The 23,831-nt window shown below is 40.6% G+C and overlaps 1 protein-coding gene and 1 pseudogene across 6 annotated transcripts in view; one reads left to right on the top strand and one right to left on the bottom strand.

Moving 5' to 3' along the window:
* Positions 1–23,831, top strand: part of LOC110982457 (cGMP-specific 3',5'-cyclic phosphodiesterase-like) — a 154,072-nt gene that overhangs the window by 93,912 nt on the left and 36,329 nt on the right. For all 6 annotated transcript variants that reach the window (XM_022240854.2, XM_022240857.2, XM_022240856.2 and 3 more), the window contains 4 exons: positions 8,186–8,249; positions 15,442–15,642; positions 20,728–20,871; positions 23,658–23,807. In XM_022240854.2, coding sequence (XP_022096546.2) covers positions 8,186–8,249; positions 15,442–15,642; positions 20,728–20,871; positions 23,658–23,807 — 559 coding nt within the window. The remainder of the gene's footprint in view (positions 1–8,185; positions 8,250–15,441; positions 15,643–20,727; positions 20,872–23,657; positions 23,808–23,831) is intronic.
* Positions 6,233–7,163, bottom strand: LOC147796929 (uncharacterized; annotated as a pseudogene).

The raw sequence follows: 23,831 nt of genomic DNA on the forward strand, positions 1-23,831 counted from the left end.
ACATGTACCATGGAAAAAACTATCATCACATGTACCATGGAAATAAATATCATCACCTGTACCATGGAAATAAATGCCATCACCTGTACCATGGAAATAAATGCCATCACCTGTACCATGGAAATAAATATCATCACCTGTACCATGGAAATAAACATCATCACCTGTACCATGGAAAAAACTATCATCACATGTACCATGGAAATAAATACCATCACCTGTACTATGGAAATAAATATCATCACCTGTACCATGGAAATAAATATCATCACCTGTACCATGGAAATAAATACCATCACCTGTACCGTGGAAATAAATGCCATCACATGTACCATGGAAAAAACTATCATCACATGTACCATGGAAATAACTTATCATCACATGTACCATGGAAATAAATACCATCACATGTACCATGGAATAGATCAGATTGATTATGATTATTACATGCATCTACCCCGATCAAAAGACAATCATAACTACCTGGACAAGTTCAATGTGCAGAACCTTGCCTGGGTTCAGCTCCACCATGCTGTAACATCCAAACTTTGCCGAATGGCCCATGGAATCGGCCCTCGTGTCCATCCCGAGGAAAGCACCTTCACTGCTATGCTGCAAGCTAGCCAGCAATGAGGCCTGCTGCCTTTCCCAGATGTAAAGGATGGCTGGCTGGAGGAATCTGAAAAAGCAGAGGGCACAAATAAAAATAAAATATGAAGAATTTTTACGAATGCTCTAGTTTAATGTAAAGGACCGAAAGAAATTTTCTGGCACTTGTCCCTGACATCGCGACTGCATCAAAATGTTGCCTGCTGGGATGTTGTCCACCATGGGTTGGCTGCGCCACTTTCTCATGTAGCCACACATATTTATTTTGCATGACTGCCTCTTGTGCCACCACATTTCAGACAGATCTGGAACAGTTCCAACAGACTTGTTTCAAATACAAGATATTTTGGAGTATCCAAAATACCCTTTTTAGTCTGCTCCTCATCATCAGTGCTATTCCAACAAAGAAAGATTTCAACTTGATCAGAAACCAGAAAATTAGCTCTTTTTTGATTGTCTTTTTCCAACTGGGAGTCATAGGAAAACGTATGCATTAAAAACCAATTACCTTATATAAAATTGTGAATCGGATGTCATGGGACTGGAGGGTACATAGCTGGATGTTGTGCCTGTAGATGTGCCAGACTCGCTGTCTTCAACGTCATCTTTTGCAGGCAGGGGCACAGGATCTATGGACTTCCGTTGAAGTTTTGGTGCTTTCTCCAGCTCACATTGTTATCATTTTGATGGGCACCTGTGTCGTGCTTTAACTCCTAGATATAGAAAAAAAGGAAAAGGGGAAAAGCTCCATATATGGACTTGCTAATCTCCCTCAGGTGATCTGTCAGCCATGAGGAAGTAAGAATCCGTCCGAAAATGTGCAATTTAGCAGGGACAGTTCCAAAACATTGTCTTAGAAAAGACACTAATTTTGAGACATGTCCCACATACACTTAATTCGTGTGTCAAATGATGTCTGCATTGTGATACTCTTTCCAGGAAAAGTGTTACCTTTTTAAAACTGTATTAAGTGTAATTTGGGGGGAAAACCTTGCCTTATCCCGAACCGAGAATTTCTTGGGATTGGTTTGGGTATGCCTAGACCGAATGTATTTCTTGGCATGCCCCCACGGATAGATGTCAATTTTTACAACATCAAGCTGGATGGTCAGGCTATGGCATATTTCGGCCTGAGAGGCCTTGTCTCTTTGAGGTTCCTGTAAAATATGACAAAAAAGGAAATGTGTAGTTTTATTTTTCCTAATAGAAATGTCTGACAACTCAGAACAATATGCACCAGGGACAACCGGGTCAAAATGTCAAATGCAACTGTAATTTGGTTGACTGTGTCTTATTTTTTCCCCATAGCCTACTGTAATATTCAGAACTGTTTTATTCCCTTGTTATATTTCTTTTTTTAAAGCAGAGCTACATTGTGGCTCTGGCATTTTTGTTAAGTAGTTGTCACTTAAATTTTTTTCTAAAATACGTAATGTTTTAATATTGTTTTGAAAGCCCTTGACCTTATTTTTTATACTTCAACCTGTTTATTTGAATGTTTCTTTATACGCTTTTTCTGATTAATAAAAAATGAACAAAACTCAGTTAATATAATCAATTCAGTGCTGCACCCTACGGGTAACAGCCCTGAATCCTCAACATTTAATATGCCTAGGAGTTAAGGACAACTATACACTACCATCGCCCACTTTCATATTTGATTCAGAATAGTCTCCAGGGTAAAAGTTGACAGTGATTTAAGCCAGGTATGACTTGATGTGGGTACGAAGTGACCTGAGTACGAGTTGTCCCAGGTTGAAAATTTTGGCTACAAGTTGCCCAAGGAATGAGTTTGTCCTGTTACTGTTTACATGCCACTATAACATATCATTTTAATCAGTATAACAGTGAAATGTAAAGACAATGTAGGCCTACAGCAGAAAAACCAAATAACAGAGTCCAACTTACCATGGATGTTTCCAGTCTGGTTGTTCTGCTTCAACAGTAGCGTTTTCTTCTTGTCCAAGATGTTGAAAGCTTAGTTCAATGTCTTGAAGAATCTGTAAGAGAAATATTTTCCGACTGTACCCATCATGTAGGCCTATGCCTAAAGAATCAGTGGAGGGCATGGGCTGATAATGGTTACGGTAAATACATGTACATTACGATTGGACTTATTGTCATTTAGATACGTAAGCATTAAGCTCATTTACCCTGGCATTTTCTATCTTCCGGAAAGCTCCACCTGGTCTTCCTTGCTGGGGCTGAGAACCGCTGCTGCTAGATTTGCCGGCTGTCGAGGCTGCTGTTTTAACTGCTCCATGCCCGGCCTCTGACGTGGGTGCCTTTATTGTCGGCATGGCACCCTCTGCCAACTTGAAATTAGCTTCAAGGCCCAATCGTTTTTTTAGCAGATGCCTCTTGTCGACAGCATTTTCTGCGAAGTGGTTTGAACAAACCTTCGACCACTTACTTAATACGAAGTCAGACCTCGTGTTATTCACAAATTTCACCCAACTCAGACGTGTTGATTCCACCTTGGAAAACGACAAGAAACACATGCTGGGGCTATTCGCAGTATTGGCTGTGCATCCACCGATGACACAAGACTGTGGCATCACAAAAGCCTAAAATATCTTGATTATAGACCAACTAAAATATTTTCACTAACAGCGACACAACAAAAAGTTAGAGGTATAGGACGTGTTCGCAAAAACCAAACGTATGCATGATGTGTGTGCCTGTATGCTGTATATGCGCAACGTGCCTGCTGCAAGCGCTAAGGGTCTTCGTCTCCCAGACTACGCGTCACAGAGGTCACTGCATATGATTATGACGTCATCGTCTTTTTTTCGATTCTTCGCAACGCGGGGCTTTCAAATTGTGAGTTTTAACGGTATTTTTCTCTTTTTTTATCAATGAAGTTATTTATGCAAGGTAAGCATGGTAAGACAGGAAAACAAGAAAACTAGCAGAAATTAACGATCTCCAGAGCCCAGCTTTAAAGTCTCCACGTGATAACAGTTTCTTTCACTTTTTGTGCATCTTCATACGTGCTCTTGTTCGTATATGAAAACTACTTGACATTCTTAAATGTATGTCCGTGCACCTAAAATTATTAATCTATAAATGCCATGTATCGGTCAAATGAAAATGAGATCAAAGGTATCTTGTCCTGGGTTTCTCTCTGGTTTGATATTTGCATTCAGTTTCTCAGTTTGCCCTGGCACAACTTGAAACTGCCAAGTACCAGTAGGATTAACATGAACTTCACTGGCCTCAGTTGTAAACACTGGAACCCTGGCTGCCATGGGTACCTCACCCCAGTATTGAAGGGAATTCATGTACACTAGGTTGAAACCATAAAAAGTCTCCTGAAGGTGTAGTCATTATGCAGATGATTTAAAAAACATGTACATGTATGCTAGAGGAATTAATTATTTCACACGATGTAATTAAACACTTCCAGAAAAATGCCATTTTACATGTATGTAAATATGTATTGTACTACGGGGTACTGAGCAATAAGAAATGAGCAGTACCGGTAAGATATATCAAAACTGATTGTTTCCTCACTACAATGACCTGATTCCATGGAGGTTTGTTTGCTGAAAGCACGTCTCCTGAAAATATAGAAGTGGAAATCAGTTGGAACTGTTCACCATCATGTGTATACTTCAGATGCAAGATGATGAGCCAGACTTTCTTGTCGACCCCCCCATCTGAACTACCCTTTGATATTTTTGGATTAGAGTGTCATCTACAAGCAATTTCCTGCTACAGAATTTGTGTGCATTTCGATCGAGATGCAGGGGGGAAACAACACCTGCCAGACAGCATCACAGTTTGGTTCCACCGCACGGGGCCCAAATGAACCTAAGTGATGAAGTATTTGCAATTCATGTATTAGCAGGGTTCCCCCTTTGGGACCAGCTGAGAATTTCCAGACACTGCATTGTCTTGTTCCCAGCCTTCTCAGCACATCACTCTTTGTCAGCAGAAGATAGAAATATTAAAAGTATATTGCAACTACTATCTGTAGGTTGTTACAGGAATGCAAATGCAGTAAACGAAAAATCAATTTCCAAGAGTTCAATTATTCTTGCAGTAGAGTCACTGTCTTGACAGAGGGAACTGTGTCAGAGATGCTGGCACCAGTGCAGAAAGGAATCCACAGTTCACATGGTAAAAAGAGAGTGTAGATTGCTTTGATTTCTCTGTTAAAGTTCTGCATCGTAATAAGTGACTGTGACTAGATGTGCTGCTCCCACAGTGCTCCGGAGAAAACAGAACTGCAGTGGTCTACATTTTCTGTTGAAGTTCTTTTGGTGCAGATGTGAAATAAGTGTGACAACAGGCCACTTGACATTTGTGACGATTAATTGACTTCCCCAACAGCCAAAACAAAATGCAGTAAGGATGATCCTATCTGTAACTTGCATTCTTACTTGAAACTACATGTAGGCCTACCATTGGTAGACACCAGACTTGGTCGAGGGGGAGGGGGAAAGTGAAACGACAGATAACATTGCAAATATACATGTATCAGTAGCAATCAATCGCACTACCGATTGAGATTAACATCAACAGCAGCATTACTTAAATGGGAAAAATCTTTGTTGCATAATCATATAAGGTAACTGAAATAAATGAATAAGATTTAGGCTTTGCATGGTGGAGGTTATACAGAGAGATAGTTGGTGAGTATACCATGTAGAATCATCTCTTCTGTCAGAGTGGTGTGAATTGGACATTTCAACCTGGATGCTCTTGACGTCCTCGGGAGGACGTCAAGTTCAAAATTCCAAACATTGAGTCTTCACTCACCGATTCTTCTCAGAACAACCACTGTTATAGAAATTGATTTCTACGTGGTGTCCCCGCAAACCATCTCTCTGAGAGAAAATGAAGTTGTGTGTCCCCTGCATGTGTAGAATCCAAATTTGGTATTCTTTCATTGCAGGGTGTTAGGTTGGAACATCCAAGGGAATGAACAGAAATTAGAATGAATCCAAATGTACATGTATCAAGAAGTGCACGGGATGCAAGGGCAGATCAAGGACCTAATTTCAGGGTAACCAGGATGAAGGGGGGGGATAACCTTTTATGGCCTTTCTGAGGGATGAGGCTAGATTTGGGGGAATTTTGTCTTCTGAGGTGGAAGCGCTGTTGATGTACACTTGCATGACTATATTTGTAACTTTCAAACCCTGTCGGCCTAAATGACTTTTGTGCGAAGGTGGTAGTGCTTACTGTTTATGTTTGAGTTAAGAGTATTTTTGTCATATAAAACAATACGAATGAAAATTACTTTATGTCAGGATTGACAACGGAGCGAGAGCAGACTTTGTAATATACCAGCGGTACTTGATCGGCCACTGAATGTGCTCCATAAACCCAGAGAACCAGTTTAGTTTTTGGTACCAAGAAATATGCCGTAGTCATCATTCAAACTTCAGTTTCAAAATTACTTTTAAATTAAAGCAATGTGAATTTCCTCAGTGATTCAGGGGAACTGTGGATGAGGAATTGAACAAAAAAGCAGGTGGGTCTTTTCTATATGCACAAAAGCATTTCAAATCTTAAGTGTTTCTTCCATTCGAAAAAAGAATCATGCAGAATCTGCATGAAAGGCATGGTTGAACAACAAAGGAATGTAAGATGGGTAGAGATCAAAGAAAAACTACAAAGGATGGAACTGGACCCCAAGTGGGAGGGGGTTAATCTGCAGACAAAAGAGGGGGAAAGAAAAGAGGGTTAATGAGTAGTTTCCCTCTTGGATGTTCAGGCGGCGGGGTTGTATGGTGCAGAGGCGTTTGATCCAAAGCTTCTCCCTGTTGAAGCGATCAGCATCTTTACGGAACCCAAGTGATTCTGTGCCCTGTGAGATCATGTCAGACATAGAATGGTTAGGAAGGTTGAAGTGGTGGCCCACAGGGGTATCTAGTCATTTTGTGTTTACTGTAGATCTGTAGCCGTAGAAATGCTTCTTGAGAGTGTTCTTAGTCTCTCCAACATACTGAACACTGCACACCCTGCAAGAGATAAGATATTATGACATTAGAAGAGCTACAAGTGATAGTGCCTTTAGTTCTGTCTGTGGTACCGGAGGAGTGTCCAGAGAATGAATCTGATTCCAGGACATGGTTCTGGCAAACGACACATCTGTTAGAATCACACTTGAAGGTGCCTTGCTGGGAGGGGGGAAGGGTATCCAAAGGGGGCACTTCTGCCCAAACGATAAGGTCTCGTAGGTTGCGGGGATGCCTCTAGGCCACAAGCAGGGTGTTTGGGATGGCACTGGCCAGGGGGTCGGAAGTGTGGAGGATATGATGATTGTCGTTGATTTTTTTGCGGAGGGGAGGAAGACCAGGATGGAAAGTGGTGACTAAGGGAACCCTGGGCGTCGTTTTGTCATGGGGGGTCTTATCCTTGAGTGCAAGACTTCTAGGGAGGGAGCGGGCCCTATTGATAGAGCGTTGAACCTGGTGACAGGTGTGCCCCCTTGCAATCAAATGCCTCTTCAGTTCCTGTGTATGATGGGAGAAATCTGAATCATTAGAACAAATGTGTCTCAGCCTGAGCGCTTGGCTGTATGCAATACCAGTCTCCATGAATTGACAGTGTTCACAAGTCAGCAAGTCAACGGAATCAAAAGTGAGGTTAACTGCTTTATTTTGAGAGCCGAATAATAAAAATGAAAGCCTAATTAAATAAAAACAAATTAATTTCATAACAATTGATGCATGGTTAAAATTCGTAAATTACTATATCTAAATGCTTTGAACAACATTTAAAAATTTTGAAATCCAAAAAAATCTGGCATCACCCCATTTGACAGAGAATATTGAATAAGATAAGTTCAGGGAATGTGATCTGAAAATGGCATGAATATGGTCCATAACATTTAGCTGTTAAGATACAAAAACTAAAAACTGTTTCATACTTTGTGCAAAAACGAATATGAATGCCAATTGATATTGATGTGAGGTTTAGGATTCACGCTGCAAATTCACAGAAGTTGAAAACACATCTCAACTCAAGCAAATTCGCTTCGCTTTCACATTCGCCGAAAGTATTACCTGGCCTTAAGCCTATTTTTCTTAAAAATAAGTGAAGAAGCAATTGGGCCAATTTTGACATAAGACTTTCAGGCCTTCAATGCCATTGTCAGTGCACTAGTCAAATGTGAAGCCAGGCTTATTTCTACGTCCCAAACCCATGTTGACAACTTCACGAAAATCATTTGCTTGATACCTTCCCCATAGTACTAAAACAACAGCAAAACAAAACACACAGAAAGAGCCTATTAGAGCCTTCAATGCAAATTTATGTGGTGTGTCAAATATATCCTCCACCAAAATAGTATGTTTTGAAGAATGTTATGATATTCTGTTCTGTGGTGTTGCACTGGAAGATTGAACGTTTTTAATTAAAAACCTATTAGGGGATCCATCGTACAAAGCTGCGTGGTACGTGTGGACAGGTCCATTGTATTGAGGAACCACGAACCTCCCCATGCACAGAATTGAGAAGATAACTTCATCACTTGTAATACCTTGGACAGGTTTGATTTTTGCCTTTGCCATCTTGTTTACAACTAACTTTTTTCTTTTCAATTGTCCTCCTATTTCAGTGATGACTCGCTGAACAAGTCTGTGTACTCTGAGATTGCTAAATACGTGGCACTGACAGGAAAGGTGAGCTTCCACTGAAAGTACTTTTTTCTTTCAAATTTTTTTTTTTTAATTTGTTTGTTTGTTTTTCCGTTTTCGAACACTGACAGTACTGTACCCATACTGTTCACACCTCCCAAGGGCAATGTGATTAATTACGTTTGCTTCTGAGGTTACCCCATTAGCACCTGTACATATACATGCACAGTATATTGCCATCTGCTCACTGGAGAATATTGTGAAAAACACATTGCTATGCAACATCCCTCAGACATCGGAAAATACTGCTCTTCCTGTTCACTTTACTGTACAGCAAGTTTGATTTATTTCTAAGGGTATAAAAAACTCTTTCCAGCAATTGACTTGTTTCTTCATTTGACCCCTATATGCATGACCTTTGACCTTTTAAAATGAGGAAAAGTTAAAAGGGGGGGGATTGTATACAGAAAAATGCATTTTCCTTTGAATGATATCAACCATCAAATATACATACAAAAGCTTGTCGGTAACGTTTTGTCAGAATAAGAATTATCAATATTGTTATTATGATGACATCATATGACCTTTAACTTCTACATCCAAGAAATGCTTTGAAATACTAAAGCAGTAGAAGTATCTTGATAAGTTTTTGACTGGAATTTGTTTTGGCACAAGGTCATCCAGGTCATTTACAGCAACTTGACCTTTGTGACCTTTGACCTCAAGGCAGAAATATACAAATCAAGCAAAATGACTGAAATATATGAAAAAAACAAGTCCTATGCACAGGCTTTTGATCCAGGTTTTAAATCATTTCGAACATCTCTGCAGTCCTGCGCACGTACCTTGCTAGATGGTGAGCTCTACAGTGACCTTTGACCCTTGAAGAAAGGAATTACAGAGATTTACCTAAAAAAGATCGAGAAACATGTATTACAATCACATTTAAATTTTTAACAAACAACCCTGCAAATGTAATATTGTGTGTCAACTCATCACAGTCCTGTTTCATGGGTGCTGGATGCTGAACGGTGACCTTTGCTTTGAACTATGACTCTCTATTCAAAATTTCACTTCCATTGAAATTCCATTGAAGTAGATGAGATACTTTCTGTTTTTGCTTGGAAATGATACAGGCATTCATAAATGAATACTTCAAAAGAGAACGGTGTACATTTGAGAATAAGATAAATGAAAACATCTTGTAAATAAATACATGTACCTGTTCTGGAATGCACTGCATGCAGTATTAGGCTCACCTACCGATTACTGCATCACTTTGTTGTGCCACCATAGGAAACAGCCAACACGGCACAGATTCACTGAACACACCGAGCAACCGAGAAAGTTGTCTAAACTGCCAGGCCTCCTGGGGTTGTTCTTCTTTCTGTCCCCAAATTGAATGAGAGTGTGGCCTTGTCCAGCTTGGGGATTCAGTATGGTCGCTAGGGGTCGCCGTTTGTTAAGTCCCACTGATGCTCTCTTCCTGGATGAGTAGCTTTGTGTCAGTTGATGTACATGTACAATGGCTGTTTTGAAGGACTTCAAGGACCACTGTCATTGCTGCTTATTGCGCAGCCTTGATGTGATTTCCCACAAGATGTATTCATTTACAAGAGCTTGGTTGAAAAGTCCCCAAAATAGGTACTTCTACCACTTTCTTCCAGTGTGGCCAACTTTGTAGTAAGCCCGAAGCTGATCACTATGGTCGACACCCCCACATTGACATTGTAATCTGTTATCATTGATGGTACTGTGATCATCTCCTCCTGATGGAACTTGGTGCGTGGCTTTCTATGGTCGGTTCCAATTGGTTATGGTTATCTGTGAACCTTCCTTCTGCAACTTGATGCTGTTATATCTCAGAAGCGTGGAGTGATGAATCTCTTCTGGCACACCGGCCATATATTTCCTTAGCGTACCACAGTAGTACCGGTATGTATCTGCTTTGAAAAGATCCTCAACACGGGAAATAGATGAGAAGAAGTAATCAATAAACTGGTGGTGGTACCTGAGAATATAATTCTCCCTAAGTTCCCTTACAGCAGTGTAATGCCAGTCCCTCACAGCCTGTGTACACTCGAACTAAAGGCAGTACCCACTTATGGAATCTCATAGAAACCAAAGCTTGATCTCCCATTTTGTTGGCTTTTTGGGCATATATTGCTTCCAGAAAAGCCGTCTATTTGATTTTGTCTTTACTTCATCAATAGACAGACACTTGCCTGGATTGAACATCTTTGGGAAGGTGTCTGCAAGTTTATCTGCAAAGTTTCACACATTATAAAAAGTGATCATTGATGTCATTCTGATCAGAAGGATTGCTGCAGTGAAAGTACTGAGACAGCTTCTCATATCTGTTCTTAGGCATGAGTGATGAGCTGTAGCTGTCATTCAATTGTATTCAGGTGACTGCTTGATCCCCATCAGGATGTTGATGCCAACAAAGGCTTTCAGCATCTGTTGGGTTCGGTACTTATCAGATGTTACATACTCATCCTCTGCGTTTGGGATGTTTAGAAGACTTCTGCACACGGCATTGATGTTTGTGTTGTGTGCAAGTGTGGCCAAAATATCCTCACCAATGAGGCACTTCAGAAATTCAAGCTCAGGGTCACTGAAGGATATGTTGAACTTGGGCCTTGTCTCTTCTTCCTAAGCATGAGTCACTGGAGGAGACAGTGTATCTGACCATCCAGGTGGAGGAGCTACCAGTATATTGGGACCTCCACCAAGGCCTCTGCAACTACGGTCTCTGTCTCTTTGAGCTCTCCCACCTCTGCCTCTGCGTCCGCGGCCTATGTTACAAGGACTTCCACCAGCATGGCCTTGATCTCTAGCATCCCCTACTTCATCATCACTGCTATTCATCTATAAACTACCAGTTTTTCTTAGACTGCGAAATTATGAGTGTTGCAATGCACGTCAGATAAATAACAAAACAGTATTGTAATAAATTCAAGGAAGGGGTACTCTCATTTAACAACAGCCATGACTGGTCATAAGCCCTGATCAAAACAATACTGAACTTATGTGGCTGTGAAACGACAATAAGGAAAATAAAATCTTGCCCGATCTGCCAACAATGCCGTCAGTGGTTTCAAGAAAAAAAATGCTTCTAGGTAGGCCCGCACATAAACATGCTGATTTCCTTTTCAAACCCAAGCACTGCCACATTTTTCTGCTCTTCAGGATTTACATGTATTTACAAATAAAGAACTTCTGTAGATAGGAGAAAATATCCCCCCCCCCAAAAAAAAATCACCCAAACAACCAGAAAACAATAGAAAGCCAAGCCAAAACCCTGAATGTAATTAGAAAGAAACATAAAACAGTTTTGTAAAATTGAGTGTTTGAGTGAGCATGTGCCTATAAAAGCGACACTAATCCCTGTGAAGTTCTAGCAATGAAGAAGGTAATTGAAACCTCATAAAGCATATGGAGATGATAGTACTTGACCATATTTTTGTGTGTTACCTATCATTTGCTTGGAACCCTGTCATATTTTCAAGGAAGATACATGTAATAAAACAATTTTTTCTATCCCATCAAAACTCAATCCACCATCAGTATCGATATTCAGTTCATGTTACTGCTGCAGGAACATTTGCAAGAAGACATTATGATTTGAAAAGTTTATGGACAGTTTATATTCCGGTATTTGGACGACTTCGAAATACATGTAATTTTGTTTCCTAAACAGCATGTTCCTTCAGAATACACTTTAAAAATTCAGTGATATATACATGTACATGACCAGTAATCTCTCTTCAGCTGAAACTGAGTGGGTAGGTAGGGGGGAAGTTTGCCAGAATGGTAGAACACAGTTACTTCGAAAAATGCAGGTCAGGTGTCACAGAAAAAAAAATTTGATGAAAACCAACAGCATATTCAGTGATAACCAAAGGGAGGTCAGTGTTGTTGAGATGAAGTGAAAGAAATTGAAAGCATAAGAATTCTAGAAAAAAGAAAACTGCATTCTTTGGGGGGGGCAGGATGGCATTCTGTCGCAGGTGTATTTTTCCCAATTCCATTTTGCCTCCCATCCCCTAAAGGCTGGACATGTTGAGCCAAATCAAAATAGGCTGTTAGACAAAAATCTAAGAAAATTGACACGAGAACACAATGAGATGAACACTACAAAAGGACAACCACACCTCTGAACTATACAGTATTTAGTCAAGTTTACAACAAGTCAACATAGTCAAGGGATCAGAAGTCCCGATCAGTTGTTAGTGTTGTTAGTGATGATCGAACATGTTGAAAGCTCCATTGTCAACATGATGTTTTTTGTTGTCACTTTGGATGTACTTTGCCACATTTTAGTTCGCAAGAATGTCTCTAAACATCGCTATAACTACCTGTGAAACGTCAGTGTCACTTGCAAGATCAGCTAAAGCTTCAATTTCAGAATAACTGTCATCAGTTTCCTGCAGAACTTCTTGCAATGTTAATCTTGCCTTGGAGCTCCGACACCGCTGCAAGTCACTATGATGCAGGCAGCGTACGCACACTATTGAGTGTGTACGTTCACCGAACATGTCAGACGCGCTAAACTTTTGAAGAAGCTGGGCGCTCTGACCTTTGAATAGTCATTACGTCATTTTTCGGTAGCAACAGTTGTCTTTCTTTATTGCATCTGTAAGGGTTAATTGCATCCTATAAATTTAAAGATCTTAAATGAATGAAAAATAGGATGAAACTATTTCTATTTGAAATGCCATCAACTGTGTAATGGAAGAGCTCATCCGGGCTTGCTATTTGTGACAGGAGTTCAAATTGTACGCTGGCATGGGATTCAAATTTACCCAGATTTGGCCAGAATTTCTTCAGCAATACAGGGTACTTGACTGTTGTGACGAGTAGGATATGGCTGCCCATATGTAGCCTGGCCCCTCCATTATACTGTAGTCATTGCACTGTGCAGTGCGCCAAATCACCTATCTGACAGATCAGCAAGGGAGGGTAATACAGAGAAAAGGAGAGAGGTTGGGGGGGGGGGCTTATAGACAAGATACCAATCTATACAATTTGTCTCCGCCAAGCATTATTGCATTAGCGGGGGCTGAAATTAAAGCACAGGAAGATTGTACTGCAGCGGCACACTGAAGGTGGATGTCCGCGCACACATGTATGGGGCGCGCAGCTAGGTAGACCCTTAGCTGTTGCAGATAGTAGCTGCAATTTCTCCTCTTTCCCCCCCCATCTTCTTCTGGTTTAAGATGGATGGACTTGTTGGGAGTCTAGGCAGTATTACTGATCAGTATCGGTAGATATGAAGAGGGGAATGAAGGCGAAGAAGAAATACGTGAAAGGGTAATCCCAGAAAAAAATGGGTCTGACAGCATTTGTAGGTGTGTGTGGAGGGGGGGTGTCAGGTTGAAAGGGAGTGAATGATGTAGAGATGTGAGATTGGAGAAAATTGTTTTTGTCAATTAAATGGCAAATGCCTGCTTGCATAGAGAAAGCTTTGAAGAGGGACTTGGAGTGGAATGGGACAACAACCTCAATATATCTCTTGATCAAATAACGTTTCCCCTAATATGATGAAGGTGATGAAATTATATCCATGGGTAACTCCGTGAATTTAATGGAGAGGGGTTGGCTTATGCCAGCAGCTGTGACAGAGGATGAAAATTAGGAATTGGAAATACTCGCTTCTAGCACTGAAAATACAAAAGCAATGATAACTATAGCAACAAAAATAATTTAAACTGGAAAAATCCAAAACAGAACAAAGATGTATTTGTCTTGCTCAATCGACAGGGACTTCTGTTTATTTCCTTGCCTTGGTTACTCTTGTACATGTACATGTGTGTTTGTGCCAATCGCAATAACTGACCTTGTTGAAAGGCACATTTGTCTAACTCCGATATATATTTCCCCAGCTGGAATTCACATTTCCTGGGCTGAAATTAATACAGTATTTGCTGAATGATGTATGAGATGTGTACACCGTTGACTCCGCGAAACGCTGACAGTCGAACGGCTCTTTTGTAGCATGCACAAATTGTCCTGGACGTGCCGACGGGCATTAATATAACATTTCTTGAACATGCCTCACGCGCCCCATTATTGAATCGCCCTGACTGCAGGGGAAAACCTATCTGCATCTCTTTGTGTTGGCATTTCAAAAGCAGACTTGACTGGTGGCATAGTAAGGGAACGGCACCGTTTAGCTGTGAGGAGCAATGGGCATTCTGCCTGAGCTGTAAAAGCTGCAGTAAGCTCAGTGCAGAGAGGCAGCAAAATTGTCATGAAATACGAATGCAAAAACCCTGCAGGTCCCTCCCTTTTTTTAACACTCTCTTGAGAAGATGCCGAGGGTGTTGATGTTATCACCAGCTGTTTAATGTTGATAGCACTTGCCAGATGAAATCTCATTATTTTCGACAGTCTCTCCTGACTGAAATGTTTGGACGGTGACGAGACTGTACATAAAGTGCATGTGACTATCTTGGAAAACATTCAGTCCAGTTTTGTTGTGTGTATGTTCCATTGGCAACTGTCTGTTTTGTTATGTAACTGATCAAGTGCATAAAAGAAATCAATTTTCAACTGTTAAAGAGGAGCATGAGTCGTTCTGTTAGTAATCGGCATTTTAACTGCTGTAGTAGGGTTGTATGACAAAGCCATTCACAATATAACTCCCATCTCATTGGTCACTACATTATTGTTGGACCATCAACTGAAAGGCAAAAATTACGCATCATTACGCTGAGTGTTCCTTGTAAGAAAGAAAACTACATATTTTCTTTGTGTTTGTTTGGGTATATTATTTTCATATTTTTGACTTTCGTGGCTTCCCTGGATAATTAGCAAAAATGGTAATTGAGCATTAGTAATTCATATTTAACTCATTTGACAGATTTCTGAATACAGTAAAAGATTTCTGAATGGTTAAAAACTTTTTTCCTATGATGCATATGTTAAATGGTAGGAACTTATTTTGAAACGGTTCTCCGGCAATCCATTTTTTTCTGACCCATTTGTTATTTCTGTGAGTGCACCATGATTGTCACTCCTTGGTAAATATGAAGAGAGCAGTCAGTGTCACCTGATTGAGGTTCAAGTGTCACCTGATTGAGGTTCAAGTGTCACCTGATTGAAGTTTTCCTACAGTCTTAAATGATTCTAGTTGCACTTCATCATTGTCCAGATTTCCTCCATCTCTTTCCTGTTCATTTCCTTTGTCTGCATCTCTAAATGGCTTTGGCCCCTCTTTCTGCCCTCTCAGACCATCAACATTGAGAAGTTTGATATGCAGTCCAAGTTCAAGCTGGTCGCTGAGGTAGACATGGACTTCAAGTTGCACACGCTGCTATGCCAGCCCATCTACAACAGCCAGAACAAGATTGTGGGTGTGGCAGAGATGATCAACAAGATTGGGACGGCTCTCAACCCCACCTTTACTGATCAGGATGAGAACCTGTTTGAGGTGAGGCCCAGTCTGACCTATGGCAGACAAAAGATGATAACCACTGATTTTATCCTCATGCTCATTGTCCTACCTCAGTAAGGAATAGACATTCAGATTGGGATGCAAAGCAGTTTGTATTTCTTAAATAGTGCTGTGATTAATGCACACACAGTGGTGCATGCTTGAGTCTCTATCCTTGAGTAGGCCTACTGGTCAACAAAATCAATGCCACACAAAGAATTACCCAGTGCCCTACGGCTATATATCATGATTACTGCATAAAACCACACTGTTGTGGTTGTAGACTTTGCACATACTGTATTTGCAAAGCACTGCCCACTGAATTGAAAGTGCACTGTAAGAAGATGGATGCTGGCCCACGCAGTACGCTTTCTCAGAAGTTTGCAGTAGAAACGGCTGCACTCAACGGTTGTGTGCCCATACGAAATTGAAATCAGTCATGCGCACTGCATGCCCTTTCACACGTTGCTTGACTTCACAATACCAACTGGTTCATTTGTGGCTCTGCTGATTTGCTCAGAAATGTGGAAATATGCATATTTGCGGTGCCTTCAGTCAACAGCTACAGGGAAAGGTAGTGCTTGGATGTAAACTGCTTGTCAAGATTTCATGTAATGGGTGGTCAAGTGGTGGGAATAATTTCCTGGGGGGGGGAAGTGTTGATTCATCCAAGTTGTAGCATACTATTTTAACTAAAGAAAATGATAACTGATATTGTACTGGAAGAGATAAGAGGAGGCAGGTCTGTTAGTTTGCAGGTAGCTTTACTTGTAGTTTACAAGAATATAAATAATCAATGTACTGGATAGAATGGTTTTGCATGCACCGGTGCAGTAAGTTTTTAGTTCTTTTTTAGAATCCGATTTCAGTAAATTTCTATTGCAAAGAAATCTCGTCAGGATTCTGTTGTTTTTTTAAATAGTGCCATCTTGGTTTGTTTTTGTTTTTTTTGGATGGGGGAGGAAGGAGGATCTGCATGATGAGGTCGTTTGGCTTAAATGTTCACTCACAGCAGTTCACCCAACAGAAATGGATGACTTCATGATACAAATTCTTGTGAAGACAATCCTTGGCTGTCATTGGCACAGCCAGCCCTTCTGAACTTGACCTTCCTCAATACTTTTTAGGCACTGAAAAGAAAGGAAGAAAAAAAGATTTATCGTTTAGTTAATGAGTAACCCCTGGGAAGTTGTGTGAAGTTAATAAATTTGACTGGTAGGAGTCTTAAGTGCATGACAACCCAACGGCGTTACATTAAGATGAGAATGCATTCCTTGGTGTGCTAAGTGGTTGCCATGGCACCCTGCCACCGCAATTGGATTTGCGTAATCTGTGAGAGGGGCACCTCAGATGCTGTGACGCAATACCGTGGCAGTGCTCAGGGGCTGGCATGAAGAAATGTACATGTAGTGGCAAGTTAAAGTATACATGAATACTTGAGCCGGGGAAAGTGTTAGAAAACTCCGGGTAGTGTTATAGCAGTTTGGGGCAACATCTTTTAAGGGGCTCGGCAAACTGGTTTTGTGGAACTTGCACACACTGGTGTCTTTTGTTTTTCATCATGAGGGAATCCACCATTTCCTGCCTGCACAGGGATGGAATCCTTGCTTAATTTGAGGCATGTTTGGCAAAATTTTTGCACAACATTTAGGTGTTTCCATGAAGTCAGCACATCAGTCATGCATAGAAGACTGTGCTGAAGATCTTTGGAAAGGTGGTATATTGAAACATCAAATATGACAGAATCAGAAACCCTTTATACAGGCACAGATGAATATGGCTAAAAACACATTTACTGGCCACTTAATTTGTATGTTACGATCCAATACTTGACTGCCTTTTTTGTTCATAAATTTTTTTTAGAGATTTTCAGTGTTCACATGCGTAGTTGAAGAGCAACTGGTATCAAGACAAGCTCCAAATTTGAAATTAGAGTTCCAGTTCAACAGTTTTTAACAGTTTTAACGAGAGAAGCATTTGGTCAGCATTTGAGAGAAACCGTCATGGGGCCAGGTAATTTGCATGTAGTACATGTAACTAGCACATTGCTTTTACCGTTATTGGAGGCCACACTGAGAGTGCAGGGATTTCATGGGCAAACAGGCTTGCATCGAGAGTATTTTTTCTTTATTTACCGATGTCTTTGTTGGAATGGGAGAGTGAGTTTGAAGCAAATTGAAAGTCTTTCAAACAGGGCTTTTAATATGCTTATTTCAGTTTCACTCAGTAATTTTGTTTGTCCCTAGCTCATGTCATTTAGGAAACACTATACCAGTATGTTCAGTGCTGCAGAATTGTGGGAAAGAAATCATAAATTTGCTAGGGTAGACCTCAAACCTAGGGTACTGTATGACCTTCTTCTTACTAGTGCAAATGTAGAGCCAATGATTTTCTGTGATCGCTGAAAACGGACGGAATTTGCAGAATCAACACTTTGAAATGGAATCCTCTGCTTGGAACTTGCAACTTCTTAGAATGGCTTAATCATTAAAAGTGCTGAAAAATAAATGCCTACCCAACCCTTTTCAAATGCTTGCTTTTAATGAACGAATTACACTGGAAACATGCTAAATTGCACCACTCCAACACATGATTGTGTCGTCTGCACCGTGCCGGTGCTGGTACTTGTAAGCTCTATGGCTTGCGTGAGCCCTATGCGTGCAGCGGCAGCCGATACAGCGCAGCGGCGAGGTACAGTACATTGTGTATACACACATTGGCCATTCACTCGCGCACCGTACCAGTAATGAAATCAAGGCACAAACAAGTTCTTACTCACACAACATATGACTATTGCACATGTGGGAATTTAATCTGTGAATCCGCATCGACGCTTGAGACAAGGCTAGTACCGCATGGCAAAACGATGAAACCGCGGCAGCAAAACGGAAGACTAATTACGTATTTCTTGAATTAAACGAAACCCAGTAAGCTTGTTGTACCATAGCTGAATGGGCCGTCAGAAGTGTTCAATAAAGAGTGAAGTTTTTAGTCACAAACATACATTTGAAGGCTCAGATTTATTGTTAACTTTCTGAATTTTGTTGCACTACTGCCAAATAAAATGGCTGGTCGATGTCCAACATTAACATATTGTGATCAACAACTGTTACAGGCAAGACCTGACTTCACTGTACAGTACATGTACATGTATGTAATCTGATTTTACACACGAGGAGTGGCACATGAGTTGTCCGTTGATTAATCGTAGCAAGTTTTAGGCGATCCCGCACCGGTGGGAAATCAAAGGGTGGAGTGTGCAGTATTTGTTGTCTGGATTTTTTTTTAATTTTCACTGCAGAAATTATAAAAAATAGTTGGAAACATTGCAGAGTATTTCCAAATATTATTGTTATTTTTGTTTCTTTTCTTTCTTTTTTGGGGGGGGGGGCGATGTGGTTGGGTAAATGGTCTCTATGCATAGTTTAAAACTTGCTCTCTTATTTCATGCTTACAAAGGTATGAAACGAAGTTTGAATTTCTGAAGCAGAATTTGGGATTTGGCGAAACGGAAAATACCCATTTTTGAAACGGAAAATCATTGGCTCTACAAATGGGCTGTCCACTCGATCACCAAGATGGTTAGGATCAACTGCCTGGGTTCAAATCAAAGTTTTCTTGATCAGTCATTACTTGATACAAAGGTACACATCTCTGATATATTTAATAGTTTGTGATTGGTAGAAAGAACTCAAAGTACCCTGAGGGATATCCAATGTGTCATTGCTAACATTGGCGGAATTGTGACTGCAGGCATGATCACTGGGTTAACGGCATGCATGGGATTAATGGCTTTTAACACCCCCAGAAAAGACTGAAATTAGAAAGCCACCCACGCAGCGCCGGATGCAATGTTCCATCGTCCCAGCTGCAAGTTGTCTGAATTTCCCTTTACTCAGTTGTTAGATTAAACGTGAAGCTGCAGCACTCGTAGTTCCTCATTGTGCTTTGATTGCCACTATCTGTGCTCACCCTCTTGTCACTGTTCTTCTCCTCATTTTGCTCTGTTTAACTCCTGGGTATAAAGTTTGCTCATCTCCTTGAGCTGTCTGCAAAGAGCTGCTCATATGAGAGCCTGCTGGTGTCTGGTCACATTCCAGTCAGCCGGTGGTTAATAATCTGCAGTGTGTTTGCAGACAGGGTGCTTCAGATGCTCTCGGGCATATCCGCGATAAGACCACAGTCCTGGCTCATGTGTGCTTGATTTGTCAATAATTATTGCTGTCTTGAAATCTTGCATAAAGCAAATTCTGAAGACGCTCAAGATTATGAATGCATGCCTGACACATGTACGTGCACTGTATGTGCATGTAGTGTATGAAGAGGAGCTAAAGATCACTGCACACTCAAGAAATCTCTTGGTAATAGCTGAACCTTTGTGCGAGGTACTGTGCAAAATAATTGGCTATTGTTGGTATTACTGAAGGGTTGCGAAATGTAGCGCAGTGCTTCTGCCATGGGGGGGGAGGTTCCCTGAAATTTACAGTGATCATGTGGTTTGGTACACTGCTACATCATTTGGCTATTTAGTATGCCCTTCCCTCCCATTTTAGCCGTCAGTTAGGTGTACAGCAAATCACAATTGATTGTTTTTTCGAAGTGTTAAAGGTTTTTCAGGGAACATGCATCATTAAATTTTTTTTATTCAAAGAGAATATGAATTTATGGTCGTACTAACAAGAAATTTGCCGTTGTTGTTCTCAAATTCGCACAAGTCCATCACATCAATTAGAATTCCTTCAGTCTCAACTATGTCACCAGTTGTGCAAATGAACAGTGATAAAGCCATTCCTTTGTTGTTCATCCCTATAACTTTTGATCATACTTGTGTTTTGACAGATGAGCTAAGCTACATTACTAACAATGGTCAGTGGTAGTTTTGTGTATATTAATGCAATAAACTGACCAAAATATGACTGATGTTGCAGACAAGACAAGGCTTTCAAGGCAATCCTCGTTGAAGCAAGTGGAAGACGTACTGTATACAGGATTTAGGAATTGTTGTGGACAAAAACAATGCTCCTGTCTATATGTTTGTAGGCTGATGTACTTTACCAGTTTATGGTTTTTTTTTTCCTTTAGGCTTTTGCCATCTTCTGTGGACTGGGCATCCACAACACACAGATGTATGAGAGTGCTGTCAAGCTGATGGCCAAACAACAGGTAGCGCTAGAGGTCTTGTCCTATCATGCGACAGCACAGCAGGATGAAGTAGAGAAACTCAAGGTAGGTGAAATTTTAATACTTCTGGTCTTCTCCTAATCAGGAAGTTGGTTTTGCCTTTTGATATCCGGCATCTCATAGTGATGTTCGCATGCAAGAAAGCCTGGCCAGAAATGGTCGAGCTACGCTTAGATGTTTTTACATTTTGAGTTTTTCTTTTAGTGTTAACCCTTGCTCCTGAGGCATATTTTCCAGGAAACATTCTAAATCCTCCAAAAATCCAGCATTGTACGTGTACATAAACCAATGCCACAGTCCTGTTTCTTATACTCTTACTTTCATGGGGCATCAATCCTTGTGTTTAAGTAAAAATAGAAGTACTTTCAACCCTCGAAAAGAACTGTCTTTAATCCCGTTACGAAGTCACCTGAAATCCCAGAAGATAACATAATAGACAAAAGTAGAGTTATGGGAAAGGAAGGCAGGAATCAGTAAGAATCAGAATTAAGCAGTTTTTTAGCAGAAAGAAATCAGAAATATTTTAATATACAGAATACTCATGCTTATCAAGCTAAATGAACCATTGGGAAGGAAAAGAATTATACATCATAAATTAGGTAAATCACATAAAGTAGCCATTGTGAGAGGGAGGTACCTCCATGGGTGGAATCCTGATCTTGAGTTTGCTAGGGTCGGAAAGTTCAGAAGCTGAAAGGGTTCTTGGTTTTGGCTGATGATCTTGAGTGGTGACCTCCAACATCTGACATTTGCGATGTTTACGGTTGGACGGCGGATGAACAAACAGACGGAACTGGCTTGTGGATTAGTGGATAGGATGTGGCTGGAAGGTTTGCAGACGGAACTGGCTTGTGGATTAGTGGATAGGATGTGGCTGGAAGGTGTGGCACTGGTGGGTACGGCGCCATACCTCCACTTGAGTCCCAGCAGACAGCAGGTCAACGATGGTTAAAACCAGGCACAACCAGACACCACCAGGCACAGCACTGCCTAGGATGGGATGGCTGGTCTGTGGGCACTCATAAAGCCTGACCGTCAGGAGACTTGGTTTTGCCAGTGAGCAGTGTGCCCTGTCCACGCCCTAGCAGATTGAAGGTCAGAATTCAATGAGGGACGAAATTCCTCTACTTTTAATTCTGGCAGAAAATTCCAATGTCCATTTTACTGGTCAGGAATATGGTCGGACCTCGGTGCAGAACAAACTTCCACCCACCTACATGTACATGTAAGAGCAGCTGGAGGAAGTAAGACGAGGGCAGTGACTGCACTCCACTTAATTGACATGACTTACATGTATGAAACTTTAAATTACTCAAGTTCTTTACAAATCCTTAACATTCTTCCAAAAACACTGTGTCCAAGGAGGTAGGAAAGATTAGGGTATTATGCAGCTCTATGACAAAGATAGATACACAAATAATGAATGTGTATGAGTGCAGTTGTAACTTAGATGAATTCATGATGGGACAGATTGAGTGCTGTATTCTACAAGGCAAAGCCAATCGGTGTGGAGCGTTCAGTCTGTAACCTCATGAAATAATTCTTACCACTGTAAGAATACCTTAATAAATGTAAACAATACCTTAATAAATCCTCGTCAGACAGAAGAATTGTGTTGCTTTATTGGTATCACAAGAAATCATGTTTGTGTGAAGAGCCGTAATTATGCCTATTGTGTGATGTATACATGTAGGATAAACATTAGGATTATTACAAGGTGTAAAGAGCTGTGGTTGTGTTTACTGCGAGATTAGGCAGAACGGCAGTGTATTTAATGGGGAGTAATCAAACGATCAATTTTGATTATGATAATTTCATGATGCATGATTGACGACCCACCAGTCACGTGATTGGGCTTTATTCAGCTGTCACACCCCTTACCTTAGGACTGGGGAGCTGAGTTTGTAGAACCTTTTTGTGGCTCTCGTAAAATTATGGATTCAAATGAAACCAACTTTGTTTTCCATAAGAAAACAACATCAAAACAACAAAATCAAGAAACGTTGCAGATTTTATTGATGCTGCTTAATTGTTTGAACAGACAAGCATAGTTTCATCTGAAATACAACTTACAATGCATCTTTCATGAAATTTTGCAAATTTATCAAATTTGTTCAATTTAATTGATAACTTTTCACTTATTAACATAATTCAGAAATTTTGACTCAGTATTGAAATGTATAGTCCCCGCGTAAATTTGGCTAGTTTTTAGTGTTTTTAAGTTTTGGCATGAAAGGCTTTCTGCCTGGTTTCATCATCAGGCAATTTATGTTATCATGCCAGCAAATTGGATGCATAATGAAATTGTATTGCTTTCAGATGAACCATCTTTGCTAGCTCGTTTTATGGACAACGCTTTCATTTTGTCATAATTAAATGAACAGAGATGACTGTCAAACTCTGCCTTGACTCTGACATACACTTTCTAGCATTGACCTAGCGACAACAACCTTGAAGCCTTTCATGGGTTCCAAACCTGATTAGATTGATGTGATTTGGGTGTACGTGACTGAAGTACAATTGGGCTGTTACCTCTGCAGTATCATGCAGATGTCTGCGTGAACATGTCCACGAATGTCAAGAAAGCTTTCTTATTTTGAACCACTTGAAAAGGCCCGATTTCAAACATTGCTTCACAAACTTGTTGATAAAATCATAGATAACTGCATTAAATACCTCAAGTTCCCAGATGACTTCAAATTTCATTTCAACTATGAGAAATATAAGGACATCAGAAGAAATTATATTGGAGATGTTAGCTATGTAAAGGACATCTTCACATTCTATCCTTATTATCTGTCCTTTCCCCACTCCCTTGTCTTCCTTTGCAGCAAGCCGGCCCGGTGGAGAGCTCAGACAAGTTGAACCTGCACAACTTTACCTTCAATGACTTCTCCTTGGAGGAGGACGAGACACTACAGGCCTCCATCTGCATGTTTGAGGAGTGCAACCTCATCAACAAGTTTCACATCCCTTACGACGTAAGTCTGTCTGGATTTTCATTT

Source organism: Acanthaster planci, linkage group LG13 (genome assembly GCF_054643075.1).
Source record: "Acanthaster planci isolate LZ-2023a linkage group LG13, COTS_SCS, whole genome shotgun sequence".
In the NCBI taxonomy this organism is placed as follows: Eukaryota; Metazoa; Echinodermata; class Asteroidea; order Valvatida; family Acanthasteridae; genus Acanthaster; species Acanthaster planci.